Source organism: Eumetopias jubatus, unplaced genomic scaffold, assembly GCF_037043125.1.
Source record: "Eumetopias jubatus isolate StellerSeaLion01/CBP00866 unplaced genomic scaffold, mEumJub1_p1.0 scaffold_2, whole genome shotgun sequence".
NCBI classification, from domain to species: domain Eukaryota; kingdom Metazoa; phylum Chordata; class Mammalia; order Carnivora; family Otariidae; genus Eumetopias; species Eumetopias jubatus.
The window spans coordinates 85,714,148-85,729,270 of record NW_028274808.1 but is presented as its reverse complement, the minus strand read 5'-3'; the positions used below and the strand labels follow the sequence as shown (position 1 = coordinate 85,729,270).

The 15,123-nt window shown below is 37.5% G+C and overlaps 1 protein-coding gene across 1 annotated transcript in view; it reads right to left on the bottom strand.

The window, feature by feature from the left end:
• Window positions 1-3,684: 3,684 nt before the first annotated feature.
• Window positions 3,685-15,123, bottom strand: part of CLGN (calmegin) — a 55,267-nt gene continuing 43,828 nt past the window's right edge. The window contains exons 12-15 of the mRNA XM_028102215.2: window positions 14,225-14,350; window positions 8,584-8,752; window positions 7,431-7,531; window positions 3,685-5,667 (exon numbers count right to left, since the gene is read on the bottom strand). Coding sequence (XP_027958016.1) covers window positions 5,587-5,667; window positions 7,431-7,531; window positions 8,584-8,752; window positions 14,225-14,350 — 477 coding nt within the window. The 3' untranslated portion in view covers window positions 3,685-5,586. The remainder of the gene's footprint in view (window positions 5,668-7,430; window positions 7,532-8,583; window positions 8,753-14,224; window positions 14,351-15,123) is intronic.

The following is a 15,123-nucleotide window of genomic DNA, read 5'->3' as shown; positions in this document are numbered from 1 at the left end:
CATACTCCACCCTTCCTCACCAGTTACTGATTCAACGCAAAATCCAGGATCTTCATCAAGGTCCATCAGTTGTAGATGTGGCTTCTAATAGTCTGACGTCTAAACCGATGGGCAAATTATTTCCTCTCACCCTTAAGTCTGCCCATTTATGATGGTATGGTGAGGACAGGAAACCCAAATAAAACCTCTCAACTTGGAAAATGGAATAAAGGGAAACATGTATTGATTCAAAGCCACTGTGGGGATATTCCTGGGAAACCCTGAGAAGAGTGTATCCCTGATGATAAAGAAGTTCCTTGGGACACCTGGGTGGCTCAGTTGGTTAAGCATCTGCCTTCTGCTCAGGTTGTGATCTTAGGGTCCTGGGATCAAGTACCGCAACGGGCTCCTTGCTCAGCGGGGAGCCTGCTTCTCCCTCTCCCCCTGCCTGCCGCTCCCCCTGCTTGTGCTGTTTCTGACCAAAAAAAGCTCCTTGATCAGACCCTGATTCTGCTGTCTGGCAAGAGACTCCCTTGTTCATCATTACCCTCAATGGCTTCCACTCTGGAATATTACTCTTATCCACTTCTCTCCGTGGCTCTGTCTGAAGTAGATGCTGGGAATTTGCCCTTTATGGGAGTTGTGAAAATAGTAGTGCACTTATTGCTGGCATGAACTTGGTGCCCATTGTTTTAAGGCCAAGCTTACATTTCTTTGGAAGTAAAATCCCCTCAAAAATTCTGTGTTTCTAGTTCCACCTGTTAGGAATCACAATCAAGCACTTTTCTAGACCAAATTCTCAAAGTATGCTTTCATCATCACAGGACCCTGCCTCTTTAGTGGAGGCTACCTTGAGACCAGCTGAAAATAAGACTGCACAGGGAATGCTAACACCCAGATTATCAGTGCAGGGATGGATCCCTTTATTTGGCTTACCATGTGACAGGTCTTGCTGGGCTTCCCCCTCAGCCTCCCACACCTCAAAAAGAAAACAGTATTAGACCTTTTTTGGTATAGAAGGGTACAGAAGCCCTTGGCTTTCTAATCCTTTGAGGTTCCTAATATCTGATGTTTCTCTATTCCATCTCCACTTGGGAGACTGGTCAGTTCTTTCTTGTGATGTAAAAACATCAAGGACCAGGCAATTCATTTCACATTCTGACTTTTCCAACTGCTACCCATGGAGCGATCAGCTCAGTAGGCGACAAAATGTTACCTGAAATACAAGTCCCAGGTGTTTGTCATGTGAATTAGGTAAGCCAATGCTAAACATTGTTTTCCTTATGACAGTATCTCACTTCAGGCCATTAATTTCTGTATTAGAAATATAGATGGTAAACAGTGTGCACAGGGACTGTGTCTAGCTTCTCACATAGACTCTCTCCATGACCAAACTTTAACCAGGCTCTTCTGAGCCTTCTTTTCGACTGGACCTCATCATAGGCCCTTCTCTGGCCTGACTATGCCAGTTTTTGAAAGAATCCTGCTAAGTCAGTTTAGAGGGAATTCCCTCACCCTCAGCATCTGATCACCCTGGTTTTCCAGGGCTAAATCAGTTTAGCAAGCATTCTGCTACCTTTGATGTCTCCTTAGTAATTTTCCCTCTCCCCTGATTTTGCTCACTGACTTTAAATCCCAGCTGTCTTTGCTGTATTTGGAGTTGAGCGAAGTATCTCTCCTCTACTGTGAAAGTCTTTGGCACCTATTGTAGTAGCTAGAATAAAGTGTTCCTCACTGTTTTAACAAGTGTCGGAATAATTTTTTCTTTAATACTTCTAGTCTAAATGCTGTGGAATGATTGGCAGGAAAATCAGCACACCTCTTTCCTCAACCACCTCTCCCCCAGTAGGATTTCCCTCAATACTGATAATAGCATTCCGTTCAGAATTTGTCCTCTTTATATTCCCGTTGGACTTTATTTATAGCCAATTAACTATATATAGATCACAATCCCTTATCTGGAATTCTGGGGACCAGATGTTTCAGAATTTGGAATTTTTCAGATTACATAAAGAATTATGAATATGGTTTGGGACAGCACCTGTAATCAAATACATTAAAGATTTTTGTAACAAATATATGAATTTAATACTAAGTATGATAAAGGCCTGTCGGGGAGGTCAGGTTTGGCTGCTAAATGAATTTTTGTGTCAAACATGAAAACACGCTAGCTTTTCACAGATTTTTTTTTTGCAACAAAAATTTTTGCAGAAAAGTTACCAAAATCATCTAAGCATAGAAGCCCCACTAGTTTATAATGTCACATTTCTATTCCTGTCCATTACTCTTCCCCTTTGATCGTGTCCTTCTTCCAAAAGAAAAATGAGAGATGAATTATAGAATCCAAAATTAACTTTGTGGTCCAAAGCAAAGCAAAACTATCTTAATTCTGAAGAAAGTAAAACCTTTCTTCACTTTCCCTGGTCAGTTTTTCCCTCTGGAGTTAACACCCTCTAGTGGTTTTCATGCAGGTATTTCTTCATTCCTGAAACAATCAAAATTAGCAGCGAAGACCAAGAGATAACTTTAGTTAAGACTGCTTGCAAATCATGAAGGAACAGAAAATGTGTTTACATTCAAGTTTGTTTAAGAACTGGTAGAGAGAATGACTTAACAGCCTCTTAGCTACTCTGGCCCAAAAACAAAACTGCAGTTTATTTCTCTTAAATCATAGAGACTTCATGGCATTTAAACACAAATTTACCATAACAAGAACTTTAGGTTGGCCTTAGGATCGAATTTACCTTATAATGGAGCTGGGTGGGGAGGAGGGATGACAGAAGCGAAAGTATTACATCAAATCACTTGTATAATGTATTCATTGTGTTTTAGATTTTATATATTATTTATAGATGGCTTGCCAAATGTTTAAGTTATCAAAACTTGAGAATATTCCCAAATTTTACAAAGAACATAAAAGTGTATTCGTTGAACAAAAACCAACTATGTGGTAAGATACTATGTATGCTAGGTGTTAAAAGATCCAATCATCCTATTGCCTACCTTCCCTAAAACTACCATTGCTCCTCCGTGCATTTGCATTTCCAGAGACAAACTCCAAATGCATTCTCAAATACATTTTCTCTCTCATCAGCCTACGTCATCTGACATGTCAGATTAAGGATTTTCTTTTTGAAACTCCTCACAGCTGTCGTACTATGAGAATGCATGGGAGCTAAAATTTGGGATGAGATTATTAAAATTTATGTAGAAATGCTATTAGTCATTTACATAAGAGACTGAAGTAGTTATCTGATATGAGCCATGTGATAGTTCATCCCTAGATCCTGCTAAAGTCAAAACATAGTCACAAGACTATACAAAACCATTTCTGGATTACTGTTCTAAATTTCTAAGATACATTAAACTCACTGCTAGTGGTTAATTGTAACATATAGGCAGTTCCATCCTGTGTCTCTTGCAAATGTGGCCTGACACTTCAAAAAGGCTACTGATCCTAGTAATATGTGTCTTCCTAGAGAAGCGATGAATGGAGGCGAGGCTATCTTAAAAAGATACTGAAGAAAAAGGAAACTCATTAGCCTGGTCAAGTTGAAAAGCCTCTAAAAAGGCCAACTAAAATAAAGAAAAGCAAAATACACTTCTTTTTCTCCTTTATTAGAGAAAAAGATCAAATTTAAGTCATTTTAAACAAAGAATAGGGTGGTAAAAGGAAAACTCCATCTTGTTATCAAGGAAGACTCTATGCTTTATTGACTGCATGGATCTAGCACACATATGATATGTAAAAGTTTAAGTTTTGGTTAAACCTATCAGCCGTAATACATCCACAGCGGGTATCCCCACAGGAAGGAGCAGGGAGCTGGCAAAACGGGTTGCCCAGATTCTACCACTTCAAGCTCATGGAGTTTAACCAAACATTCACTTTAAAATGAATCTGCAACCAAGAAAGTAAGAAAAGCTTTAATAAATCTTTAGGAAAAAATGTTCACATACAAGACACTTTTCAGGCAAGAAGGTTTCCATAAAATTAAGGATTTCTCTCCTGAAGTAGTTTACTTTCAGAAACATTCTCCTCTAGAATCACTCAATATGTCTAGTTCATTGGGAATGTTCCAAATACAAAGCAAGAAAGGGTGTCCTTGCAAGATGTGGCAAGTTTGGTTAGTATTAAATAAACACAAAATATGGTTAACTATTAAGATTTTCCACCACCAGTTTATGAAAGTCAGTACATGGCAATGAGAATAAAGCACTTATTTTCAATTCACTCTCTGAGATAAGGAGTGAATAGTATTACTGGCTGTTTGTTTTAACTTCAGTAAAAAGAGAAGCAAGAGTTTCATTTTCCTTATACGTGCGCTCTGTGTGACTGGGGAGCGGGCCATGTGGGAACTGAGTCGGAGCTTGCCCAGGGTTGGGGTGTATATGTACATGAAGAAATCCAAAATATTACCCAACTAGTGTAAAGTTCCCTCGATAGTTAGTATTAAAGTAGTTCCATGGTCTCAAAGATTCAGATCCCCTTCCGAAGGGCCTAACCTGTTACCCAAACATAAAAAATCCTTAACATATTTTAAATGGAATGACACAGCTCCACTCTAATGTAGTTCTGTGATTTCTGGTAACTACTTTAAAAAGAGGAGCAATATCTACTATCTACTTTAGAGGCAGCTTTGAAGCTAGATAACAGCCTTAAAATAGATTTGAATTTGTCAGGAAAAAGGCAAGATAAAAATACAAAGCATGATGATTGGTATCTATTCGCTATTAGAATCTCTTAATGACCAGAAAAAAGAAAATAATTGAAAGCTCCCCCCTCAATAATTTACCTATTAAAGAGGGTGTAATTTAAAGGAGAAAAAATGTTTAAATTTTATTTTCAAGAGCAATGTATGCATAAGCAATCTTCTGAGTAGGGTAAGCCATTCTGGCATGAAACAATTATAAAGGCTTAAAAAGTATCTGTACACCATTATATTTTGATGAACCTATTATCTTTGCATTCACATGTAAAATATGCTGCACTATTAACCAGTGATTCTATGAATGACACCTAGACATTTCTGTTTTGTTGACTTGTCAACAAAGCACCTCTTTAAAGGAATCTATAATTTAAGTGAACAACAGACCCTAACTGTAATTTGACACAACTAGGCAAATGGGGGCCACATACAACACTTCCAACTGTGGATAGAATCAAACAACCATAGAGAAACTTTATTGTATTTAGCTCTGTACAACAGAACACACTCTCATTTTATTATAGAACTACCGTTACAGCGTCGGACAGCCGTTGAAGAGGGAATTCTAGTAACTGATTTTCCAACAGCAGGAAAGCTGCTGCATTTATTTTGCTCTGTACAAACCAAAACTTTCTCCAACTTTTAAAACTCCGTAACTTCTAATGATAGTAATCTCTTAAATCTGATAAGTAACGTGCCACTTCTCTATTCTAAATTCAAAGACCAGGTAACTTCAAAGTTTTGTGTTTTTTTTTCCTGAAAAGAAAGACTAAAATAAATGTCCAAAAGAATAACATTGCTAGATATTAGAAACGTGCAGATTGACCCAAGTTCGGCTCTCGCGCACTGATGTTAGAACGCCAAGTATCTCGCTCAGGAATTAAAAATACTCGAATACAGTTTATTCCTTTCGTACTCTCCTCTTGCGTACCGACTTCACTGGCCCGTCTCCAGATCCTGTGCTTTCATCCGCTTCTTTCATCTAGAAGAAAGAATGATGCAAATGGTTATTTTCATACAATGGGTAAATACTAAATTTCTTATCCTCAAAAATACGTGTTCTAACAAATGCTACCTTATATGTGTTCTTTAATTCATGAAGCTGATCAAAAATGTGGACATAAGTTAACATGTTTTGATTTGTTCACCGTTTGGCATGATAACATTTTTGGAATAACTCTGCTTATCCAAAGTCCTCTGACAAGGAATACTGCTAACAACTCAATTCATGATTTTATCATTTGGAATTTAATCTCAATGTCATAGCTAATTAAAGGCTATATGATCTTTTCATTGTGGGATATTAAGCACTAACTTCATCACGATAGTTCTATAAGTAATGAACTGCTGAGCTAGATTCGCAGAAACTTTTTCAGAACTTATGACACACAGTACCTTGAGAAAATTAGGAGAGGGGAAGGGAAACATCAAATTTATAGTTTGGGTTTTTTCTTTCCTTATCCAATAAGCACTCATACGTAAATTAAAATTGTGTAACAAAATAAAATAATGAAGGTATTATATGGTATTATACAAAATAGTTATAATTATTTTTCAAGGTCATACTATATAAACGTTGGCTTATTTTAGCCCCCTGACATCTAAGAAGACTGAAAGACAAAGACAGAATTAAAATATTTTCAAAGGTACATAAAATGTTTTGTGAAGCAAAATATAACCAGACACATATTCAACTGAATGATTGTAAGTATTGTTATTAAGAGTGACAGGTGAGACAATGACTGTTTAAAACTCTGTCCTGGAAGAAATTATCTTCACCCAGCTTCCTCTAATGTGGATATTCACACTAATGTCCCCCCCAAAAATGTTCCCCCCCTTTAAGAACTCACAAGGCAATTAAGACCAGTAACTAACTAAGTATATGTACTGAATAGGCTTTAGAAAACAATAACAATAAAACAAACTTATGTGAGAGATTTCTTCAGAGACACAAAACAGCAAGGTTACATCAGCATCTGCAAGAGGCCAGGCAAAACTGTGATTTTCCCCTGCCTAGCACTGCCTAGAGGGTGCTGAGTAGGGTGACTGGGGTAAGGTCACGTAGCTCCTAAGGGCTAGCAGATAAAGAAAACATGCTGGGTAAAAAGAGAAAGCTCTGGTTCTGAATCATATCCTGGATGGCATCTGATTCCAGAATAACAGACTAAAAAGAGGCACCGTAGAAAGTTCTGTTATATATCAGGATACAGAAAGGGGTAGACATATCAAGTTAATGGGAAAACTAGTTTATTAAAGATTTCAGAAAAAACACCCTATCAGGCAGATACTACTCAACTACCCAATGAATGAAATATTACAAAATGTGACAATAAATTATTCAGACCATGAGAATGTTTTTATAACGGATATAAAGAAAACTGTCTTGTAATAAACAGAATTACCTTTTAAATATTCAAATGGTCTAGTTATAATAATTTTCAACAGACTAACAAAGTCATAATTTTTTACAGATGCAGCTCTCTTTTGCAAACCCCAGGCTTACTTTATACTGTTTCTCATCAGGCACTAAGATGATATAAATTATAGTATTTTCTTACCTTCTTTATGGATACATTTTAAAAACAATATGGAGGCTCTTATGAAAGCCTGGAGAAATATGGCCAATTTTTGTATAGTAGGACCTTGAAAAAATTCTCTATAAACCAGACTGCTTTGTTAAAATAATTTTTATGGATAACAATCGTACATAAAATCCAGTTTATTTTCTGTTAAAGAGTTGATTACCTCATCCTCTGATCCAGACTTATTTGATTTATTACCCTCTTCTTGTCCTTCTATGATTTCAATTTCTTCTTCGCTCTTTTCCTCAGGTTCACCTTCCTCTTCTAGAACACAGATTTTTATTACAGGCAAAGACTTGAATTAGAATTTTGCTACTGAGAAGTATTAAATACAACAAGGGAATTTATTTAAATTCCAATATTTAAAAGCAATTTCTATCATGAGAAATTTCTAAAAAATTAATTGCAAATATTTTTATTTTACATTTTATACATAAATCATCATATTTGAGGGAAGAGAGGTTTAAGAAATTCTTAAGCAGTCTACATGTAATATGAAAAGCAAATCTATATGTGTATATGTGTATACATATGGACACGTACATATGTAAATATACATCTGTATTTTTTTGAGAGTATAATTTTTAAGTCAACTGTTTCATCAATTATTAAGTTAAAAACAGTGCTCAAGACATAATTTAAGTTGTAAGGGGCTCAGTCTGGAGCCTGACTTGAGACACCTGGCAAATATCGACAGTATATTGCTACCTGGATAAGTAAGCAAGTCTCAGTGGAGACCCACCAAAAAGCCTCAGTTCTTCAGTTCGAACATGCTGAGGAGTTTAGGATAGGGTAGAAAGGGGACATATGGTGCAGCAGTCCTTTCGGGCCATTAAATTATTCTTTTGATATGATAAACTATCTGATGAACAATAGCCTTTTACTAAAAGCCTTGGTGTGAATTTTGTGGCCACAATGACCTGCCCTAAACCTATTCCCCTCCTACAGAGGCCATGCTGCCTGTGCCTCCCATCTCATCTACATGCTTGTGGACAAAGAAAAGCCCCTGCGAACAGCTACGACACATGGGGTTCACACCTGCTCTTAAAACCCCTCTCTTCCTAGAAAACAAGAACTGTAAGCAGGACAACTGCTCAGGGTACAGCATCCAGGCAGGGGCCATTACTCCCATCTGCCACGGTCATGGACTCATGGGGATTCAGATGGTAGATATTTGACAATAATCAAGTGCAACAGCTAGTGTTCACCAGATCATGTGCTCTTTTTACGAGCTTTGCCCAGGGTCCCCACTGTAACTCACTATCACTATCCTACCTCTGGCTGGCTACCTACCTACCTACCTATCATTATCCTACCTTTTTCAGGAGTTTCAAGAGTTTCACCATCACTTTGCTTCTTTTCTTCTTCCAAATCCACTGGTTTCTCCAGGGCAGCTTTCTTTTCCTTCACTTCTTGCTCTAGGGCTCCCTTTGTTTGTGGTTTACATATGTCAGTTTTTTTATACTCTGAATCTTCATATTTTTTCTGTGGTAGTTTAACATAAGCTATTTTTAGTAAAAGCAAAGCTCTATTTTTTTAAAAGTTCTGGGTTTTTTTTGCAATAACTGATATCAAACACAGTGAATCAGCAATAAAAACTTATAGGAAATTTAGCTTATTGCTTTTAAGAAGCACTTGCTCAAACCTATCCACAGAGACCCGGCAAGCCAGAAAAGACTGATATGATATATTCAGGGTGCTAAATGAGAAAAATATGCACCTAAGAATACTTTATCCAGCAAGGATGTCTTTCAAAATAGAAAGAGAAATAAAAAGCTTCCAGGACAAACAGAAAGTAAAAGAATTTGTGATCACCAAACCATTCCTACAAGAAATACTGAAAGGCGTCCTCTAAGCAAAGAGAGAGCCTAAAAGTAACATAGACCAGAAAGGAACACAGACAATATACAGTAACAGTCACCTTATAGGCAATACGATGGCACTAAATTCATATCTTTCAATAGTTACCCTGAATGTAAATGGGCTAAATGCCCCAATCAAAAGACACATATCAGATTGGATAAAAAAAACAAGACGCATCAATATGCTGTCTGCAAGACTCATTTTAGACCCAAAGACACCTCCAGATTGAAAGTGAGGGGGTGGAAAATCAATCTTCATGCTAATGGACATCAAAAGAAAGCTGGGGTGGCAATCCTTATAACAGACAAATTAGATTTTATTTTTTTAAAGATTTTATTTATTTATTTGACAGACAGAGAGAGAACCCAAGCAGAGGGAATGGCAGAGGGAGAGGGAGAAGCAGACTCCTTGTTGAGCAGGAAGCCCGACGTGGGGCTCAATCCCAGGACCCTGGGATCACAACCTGAGCTGAAGGCAAACACTCAATCGACTGAGCCACCCAGGCACCCCAACAAATTAGATTTGAAACCGAAGACTGTAATAAGAGATGAATAAGGACACTATATCATAATTAAAGGGTCTATCCAACAAGAAGACCTAACAGTTGTAAATACTTATGCCCCTAACATGGGAGGCAGCCAATTATATAAGCCAATTAATAACAAAATCAAAGAAACACATAGATAATAATCCAATAATAGTAGGGGACTTAAAACATCCCACTCACTGCAGTGGACAGATCATCTAAGCAGAAAATCAATAAGGAAACAAGGACTTTGAATGACACACTGGACCAGATGGACTTCACAGATATATTCAGAGCATTCCATCCTAAAGCAATAGAAGAATACACATTCTTCTTGAGTGCACATGGAACATTCTCCAGAAGAGATCACATACTGGGTCACAAATCAGGTCTCAACCATTACCAAAAGATTGAGATTATTCCCTGCATATTACCAGACCACAATGCTTTGAAACTGGAACTCAATCACAAGAGGAAATTTGGAAAGAACTCAAATACCTGGAGACTAAAGAGCATCCTACTAAAGAATGAATGGGCCAACCACGAAATTAAAGAAGGATTTTAAAACATTCATGGAATCAGGGGCACCTGGGTGGCTCAGTCATTAAGCATCTGCCTTCGGCTCAGGTCATGATCCCAGAGTCCTGGGATCAAGCCTCACATCAGGCTCCCTGCTTGGCAGGAAGCCTGCTTCTCCCTGTCCCACTCCCCCTGCTTGTGTTCCTTCTCTTGCTGTGTTTCTCTCTGTCAAATAAATAAATAAAATCTTTAAAAAAAAATTCATGGAAACAAATGAAAATGTTCAAAACCTTTAGAATGCAGCAAAGGTGGTCCTAAGAGGGAAGTATATAGCACTACAAGCCTTTCTCAAGGAACAAGAAAGGTCTCAAATACACAACCTTACCTTACACCTAAAGGAGGTGGGAAAAAAACAGCAAAGAAAGCATAAACCCAGGAGAAGAAGAGCATTAATAAAGATTAGAGAAGAAATCAATGGAATAGAAACAAAAAAGAACAGTAGAACAGATCAACGAAACTAGGAGCTGGTTCTTTGAAAGAATTACTAAGATCGGGCACCTGGGTGGCTCAGTCAGTTAAGTGTCTGCCTTCGGCTAAGGTCAGAATCCCAGGGTCCTGGGATCAAGCTGGGTGCTGGGCTCCCTGCTCAGTGGGGAATCTGCTTCTCCCTCTCCCCCTCCACCCCACTCATGCTCTCTCTCTTTGTCTCAAATAAATAAAATAAAATTAATTAAATTAAATTTTAAAAATTAAACAAAAGATTGATAAACCCCTGGCCAAACTTATCAAAAAGAAAAGAGAAAGGACCCAAATAAATAAAATCATGAATGAAAGAAGAGAGATCACAAACAACACCAAAGAAATATAAACAATTATAAGAACATATTATGAGCAATTATATGCCAACAAATTAAGAAATCTGGAAGAAATTGGATGCATTCCTAGAGATGCGTAAACTACCAAAATGGAAACAGGAAGAAACAGAAAACCTGAACAGACCCAAAACCAGCAAGAAAATAGAAGCAGTAATCAAAAATCTCCCAACAAACAAAAGTCCAGGGCCAGAAGGCTTCCCAGGGGAATTCTACCAAACATTTAAGGAATTAATACCTATTCTTCTGAAGCTGTTACAAAAAAATAAAAATGGAAGGAAAACTTCCAAACTCTTTCTCTGAGGCCAGCGTTACTTTGATCCCAAAACCAGACAAAGACCCCACCAAAAAGCAGAGTTACAGACCAATATCCCTAATGAACAAGGATGCAAAAATTGTCACTAAAATACTAGCCAATAGGATCCAACAGTACATTAAAAGGATTATTCACCATGACCAAGTGGGATTTATCCGTGGGCTGCAAGGTTGGTTCAACCTCCACAAATCAATTAATATGATACAATACATTAATGAAAGAACAAGAATCATATGATCCTCTCAATTGATGCAGAAAAGGCATTTGACAAAGTACAGCATCCTTCCTTGATCAAAACTCTTCAGAGTATAGGGATAGAGGGAACATAGCTCAGTATCATAAAAGCCATATATGAAAAGCCCACAGCGAGTATCATTCTCAATGGGGAAAAACTGAGAGCCTTTCCCCTAAGGTCAGAAACATGGAATGGATGTCCACTATCACCACTGCTATTCAATATAGTACTAGAAATCCTAGCCTCAGAAATCAAAAAACAGAAAGAAATAAAAGGCATCCAAATCGGCAAAGAAGTAGAACTCTCAACTCTTTGCAGATGACATGATACTCTATGTGGAAAACCCAAAAGACTCCACCCCAAAATTGCCAGAACTCATATAGGAATTCAGCAAAGTGGCAGGATATAAAATCACTGCACAGAAATCAGTTACATTCCTTTTTTTTTTTTTTAAAGATTTTATTTATTTGACAGAGAGAGACACAGCAAGAGAGGGAACACAAGCAGGGGGAGTGGGAGAGGGAGAAGCCGGCTTCCCGCCGAGCAGGGAGCCCATTGCGGGGCTCGATCCCAGGATCCCGGGACCATGACCTGAGCTGAAGGCAGACGCTTAATGGCTGAGCCACCCAGGCGCCCCCAGTTACATTTCTATACACTAACAATGAGACAGAAGAAAGAGAAATTAAGGCGTCGACCCCATTTACAATTGCACCCAAAACCATAAGATACCTAGGAAATAAACCTAACCAAAGACACAAAGGATCTGTACTCAGAAAACTATAGACCACTCATGAAAGAAACTGAGGAAGACACAAAGAAATGCAAAAACATTCCATGCTTATGGATTGGAAGAACAAATATTGTTAAAATGTCTATGCTACCTAGAGCAATCTATACATTCAATGCAATCCCAATCAAAATACCATCAACTTTTTTCACAGAGCTGGGACAAATAATCCTAAAATTTGTATGGAACCAGAAAAGACCCCAAATAGCCAAAGGAATGTTGAGAAAGAAAACCAAAGTTGGTGGCATCATAATTCTGGACTTCAAGCTCTATTACAAAGCTGTCATCATCAAGAGAGTATGGTACTGGCACAAAAACAGACACAGAGATCAGTGGAACAGAATAGAGAGCCCAGAAATGGACCCTCAACTCTATGGTCAACTAATCTTCGATAAAGCAGGAAAGGATATCCAATGGGAAAAAAGACAGTCTCTTCAACAAATGGTGTTGGGAAAATTGCACAGCCACAAGCAGAAGAATGAAACTGGACCATTTCCTTACACCATACACAAAAATAGACTCAAAATGGATGAAAGACCTAAGTGTGAGATAGGAATCCATCAAAATCCTAGAGGAGAACACAGACAGCAACCTGTGTGACCTTGGCTGCAGCAACTTCTTGCTAGGCACGTCTCCAAAGGCAAGGGAGGCAAGGGCAAAAATGAACTACTGGGACTTCATCAAGATAAAAAGCTTTTGCACAGCAAAAGAAACAGTTGACAAAACCAAAAGAGAGCCAACAGAATGGGAGAAGATATTTGCAAATGACATATCAGATAAAGGGCTAGTATCCAAAATCTATAAAGAACTTGTCAAACTCAACACCCAAAGAACAAATCATCCAATCAAGAAATGGGCAGAAGGCATGAACAGTCATTTCTCCAAAGAAGACATCCAAATGCCCAACAGACACATGAAAAAATGCTCAACATTACTCGGCATCTGGAAAATACAAATCAAAACCACAATGAGATACTATGTCACACCAGTCAGAATGGCTAAAATTAACAAGTCAGGAAATGACAGATGTTGGCAAGGATGCAGAGAAAGGGCAACCCTCCTACACTGTGGGTGGGAACACAAGCTGGTGCAGCCACTCTAGAAGACAGTATGCAGATTCCTCAAAACGTTGAAAACAGAGCTACCATACCACCCAGCAATTGCACTACTGGGTATTTACCCCAAAGATACAAATGTAGTGATCTGAAGGGGCACCTGCACCCCAATGTTTATAGCAGCAATGTCCACAACAGCCAAAATATGGAAAGAGCCCAGATGTCCATCAACAAGTGAATGGATAAGAAGATACACACACACACACACACACACACACACACACACACACAATGGAATACTACTCAGCCATCAAAAAATGAAATCTGGCCATTTGCAATGACGTGGATTGAACTAGAGGGTATTATTCTAAGTGAAATAAGTCAATCAGAGAAAGATAATTATCATATGATCTTACTGATACGTGGAATTGAGGAAACAATGCAGAGGATCATAGAGGAAGAGAGGAAAAAATAAAACAAGACGAAATCAGAGAGGGAGACAAACCTAAAGAGACTCTTAATCATAGGAAGCTAAGGGTTGCTGGAGGGGTAGGGGGCAGAGGGATGGGTTTACTGGCTGATGGACATTAAGGAGGTCACATGATGTAATGAGCACTAGGAATTATATAAGATAGATGAGTCACTAACCTCTACCTCTGAAACTAATATACATTATATGTTAATTAATGGAATTTAAATTAAAAAAAAAAAGGATCATTTGCTCAATAGAACTCCTAAACACTAACAGACTTATTTTAAGTTGAAGGAAATTCAATTTCTTTACCTTGACTTTTCTTGGCCAACAAAATGAAGCAATTAATGCTATTGGAAGCCCTGCAGTCACAAGATAAACGAGCCAAAGCCATGCGCGCTCTTCAGCAGCTACCACTAACTGTTTAAATATACCAGGCTATAGAAGAAGTAAGCATAAAAATGAAATTCAGATTTTATAAACATTTTTTAGGAAATACCACCTACAAAAAACCAGCTTATTTTAGATAGGTGTTTTATATTAAGGAGTGATGAACTTGTAGGCTAAAAATATTTTATTTTCCCATCTTATACACTGTAGAGTTTAAACTCTATTAGCATGTATCACTGTTTGAGACTTTGTAGTAGAAGGTATGTTACTATATAGGTAGAAATCACTAACCTATCAGCAAGAATTACGACAATTTTATTTTTTTGGTAAGCTTAAGGATGGAACTACTCTTCATGGATGTATTATCTCCTTCATTTAGAAGTATAAATGCTCGGTAACTCATTTTGGTTCTGTACTTTTAAAGAACCTGGGAATTACTGGGTTTTCTTTTTTTTTTTTATTAACAAATTTCACACATAACCTGTGTGAGGAAACAGTTTCTCTCATTAAAATGAAATCTAAAATCATTAAATGTCTAAATTTAAAAAGTTTCAAAATGAAAACCCCTTTACCTACTCTTTTGATAGTTTCTGCTAATGTCCAAAGAAACCAAATGTATTTTCCTTTACAGTAATTGATTTTAAAGATACATTCTCCAAGATGCATTGTGTTGAAATATTTAGCTTAGTATTTCTAAACAGTGTTAAGATTTGAGTAAAAAAATACTGGAACACAATTTAATAATAATAAATTTTAAAATCCTCTGTACTCCCTCTAAGTGAAAAATAATTAAAATGAGTAAAGAATAATATTTACATTAC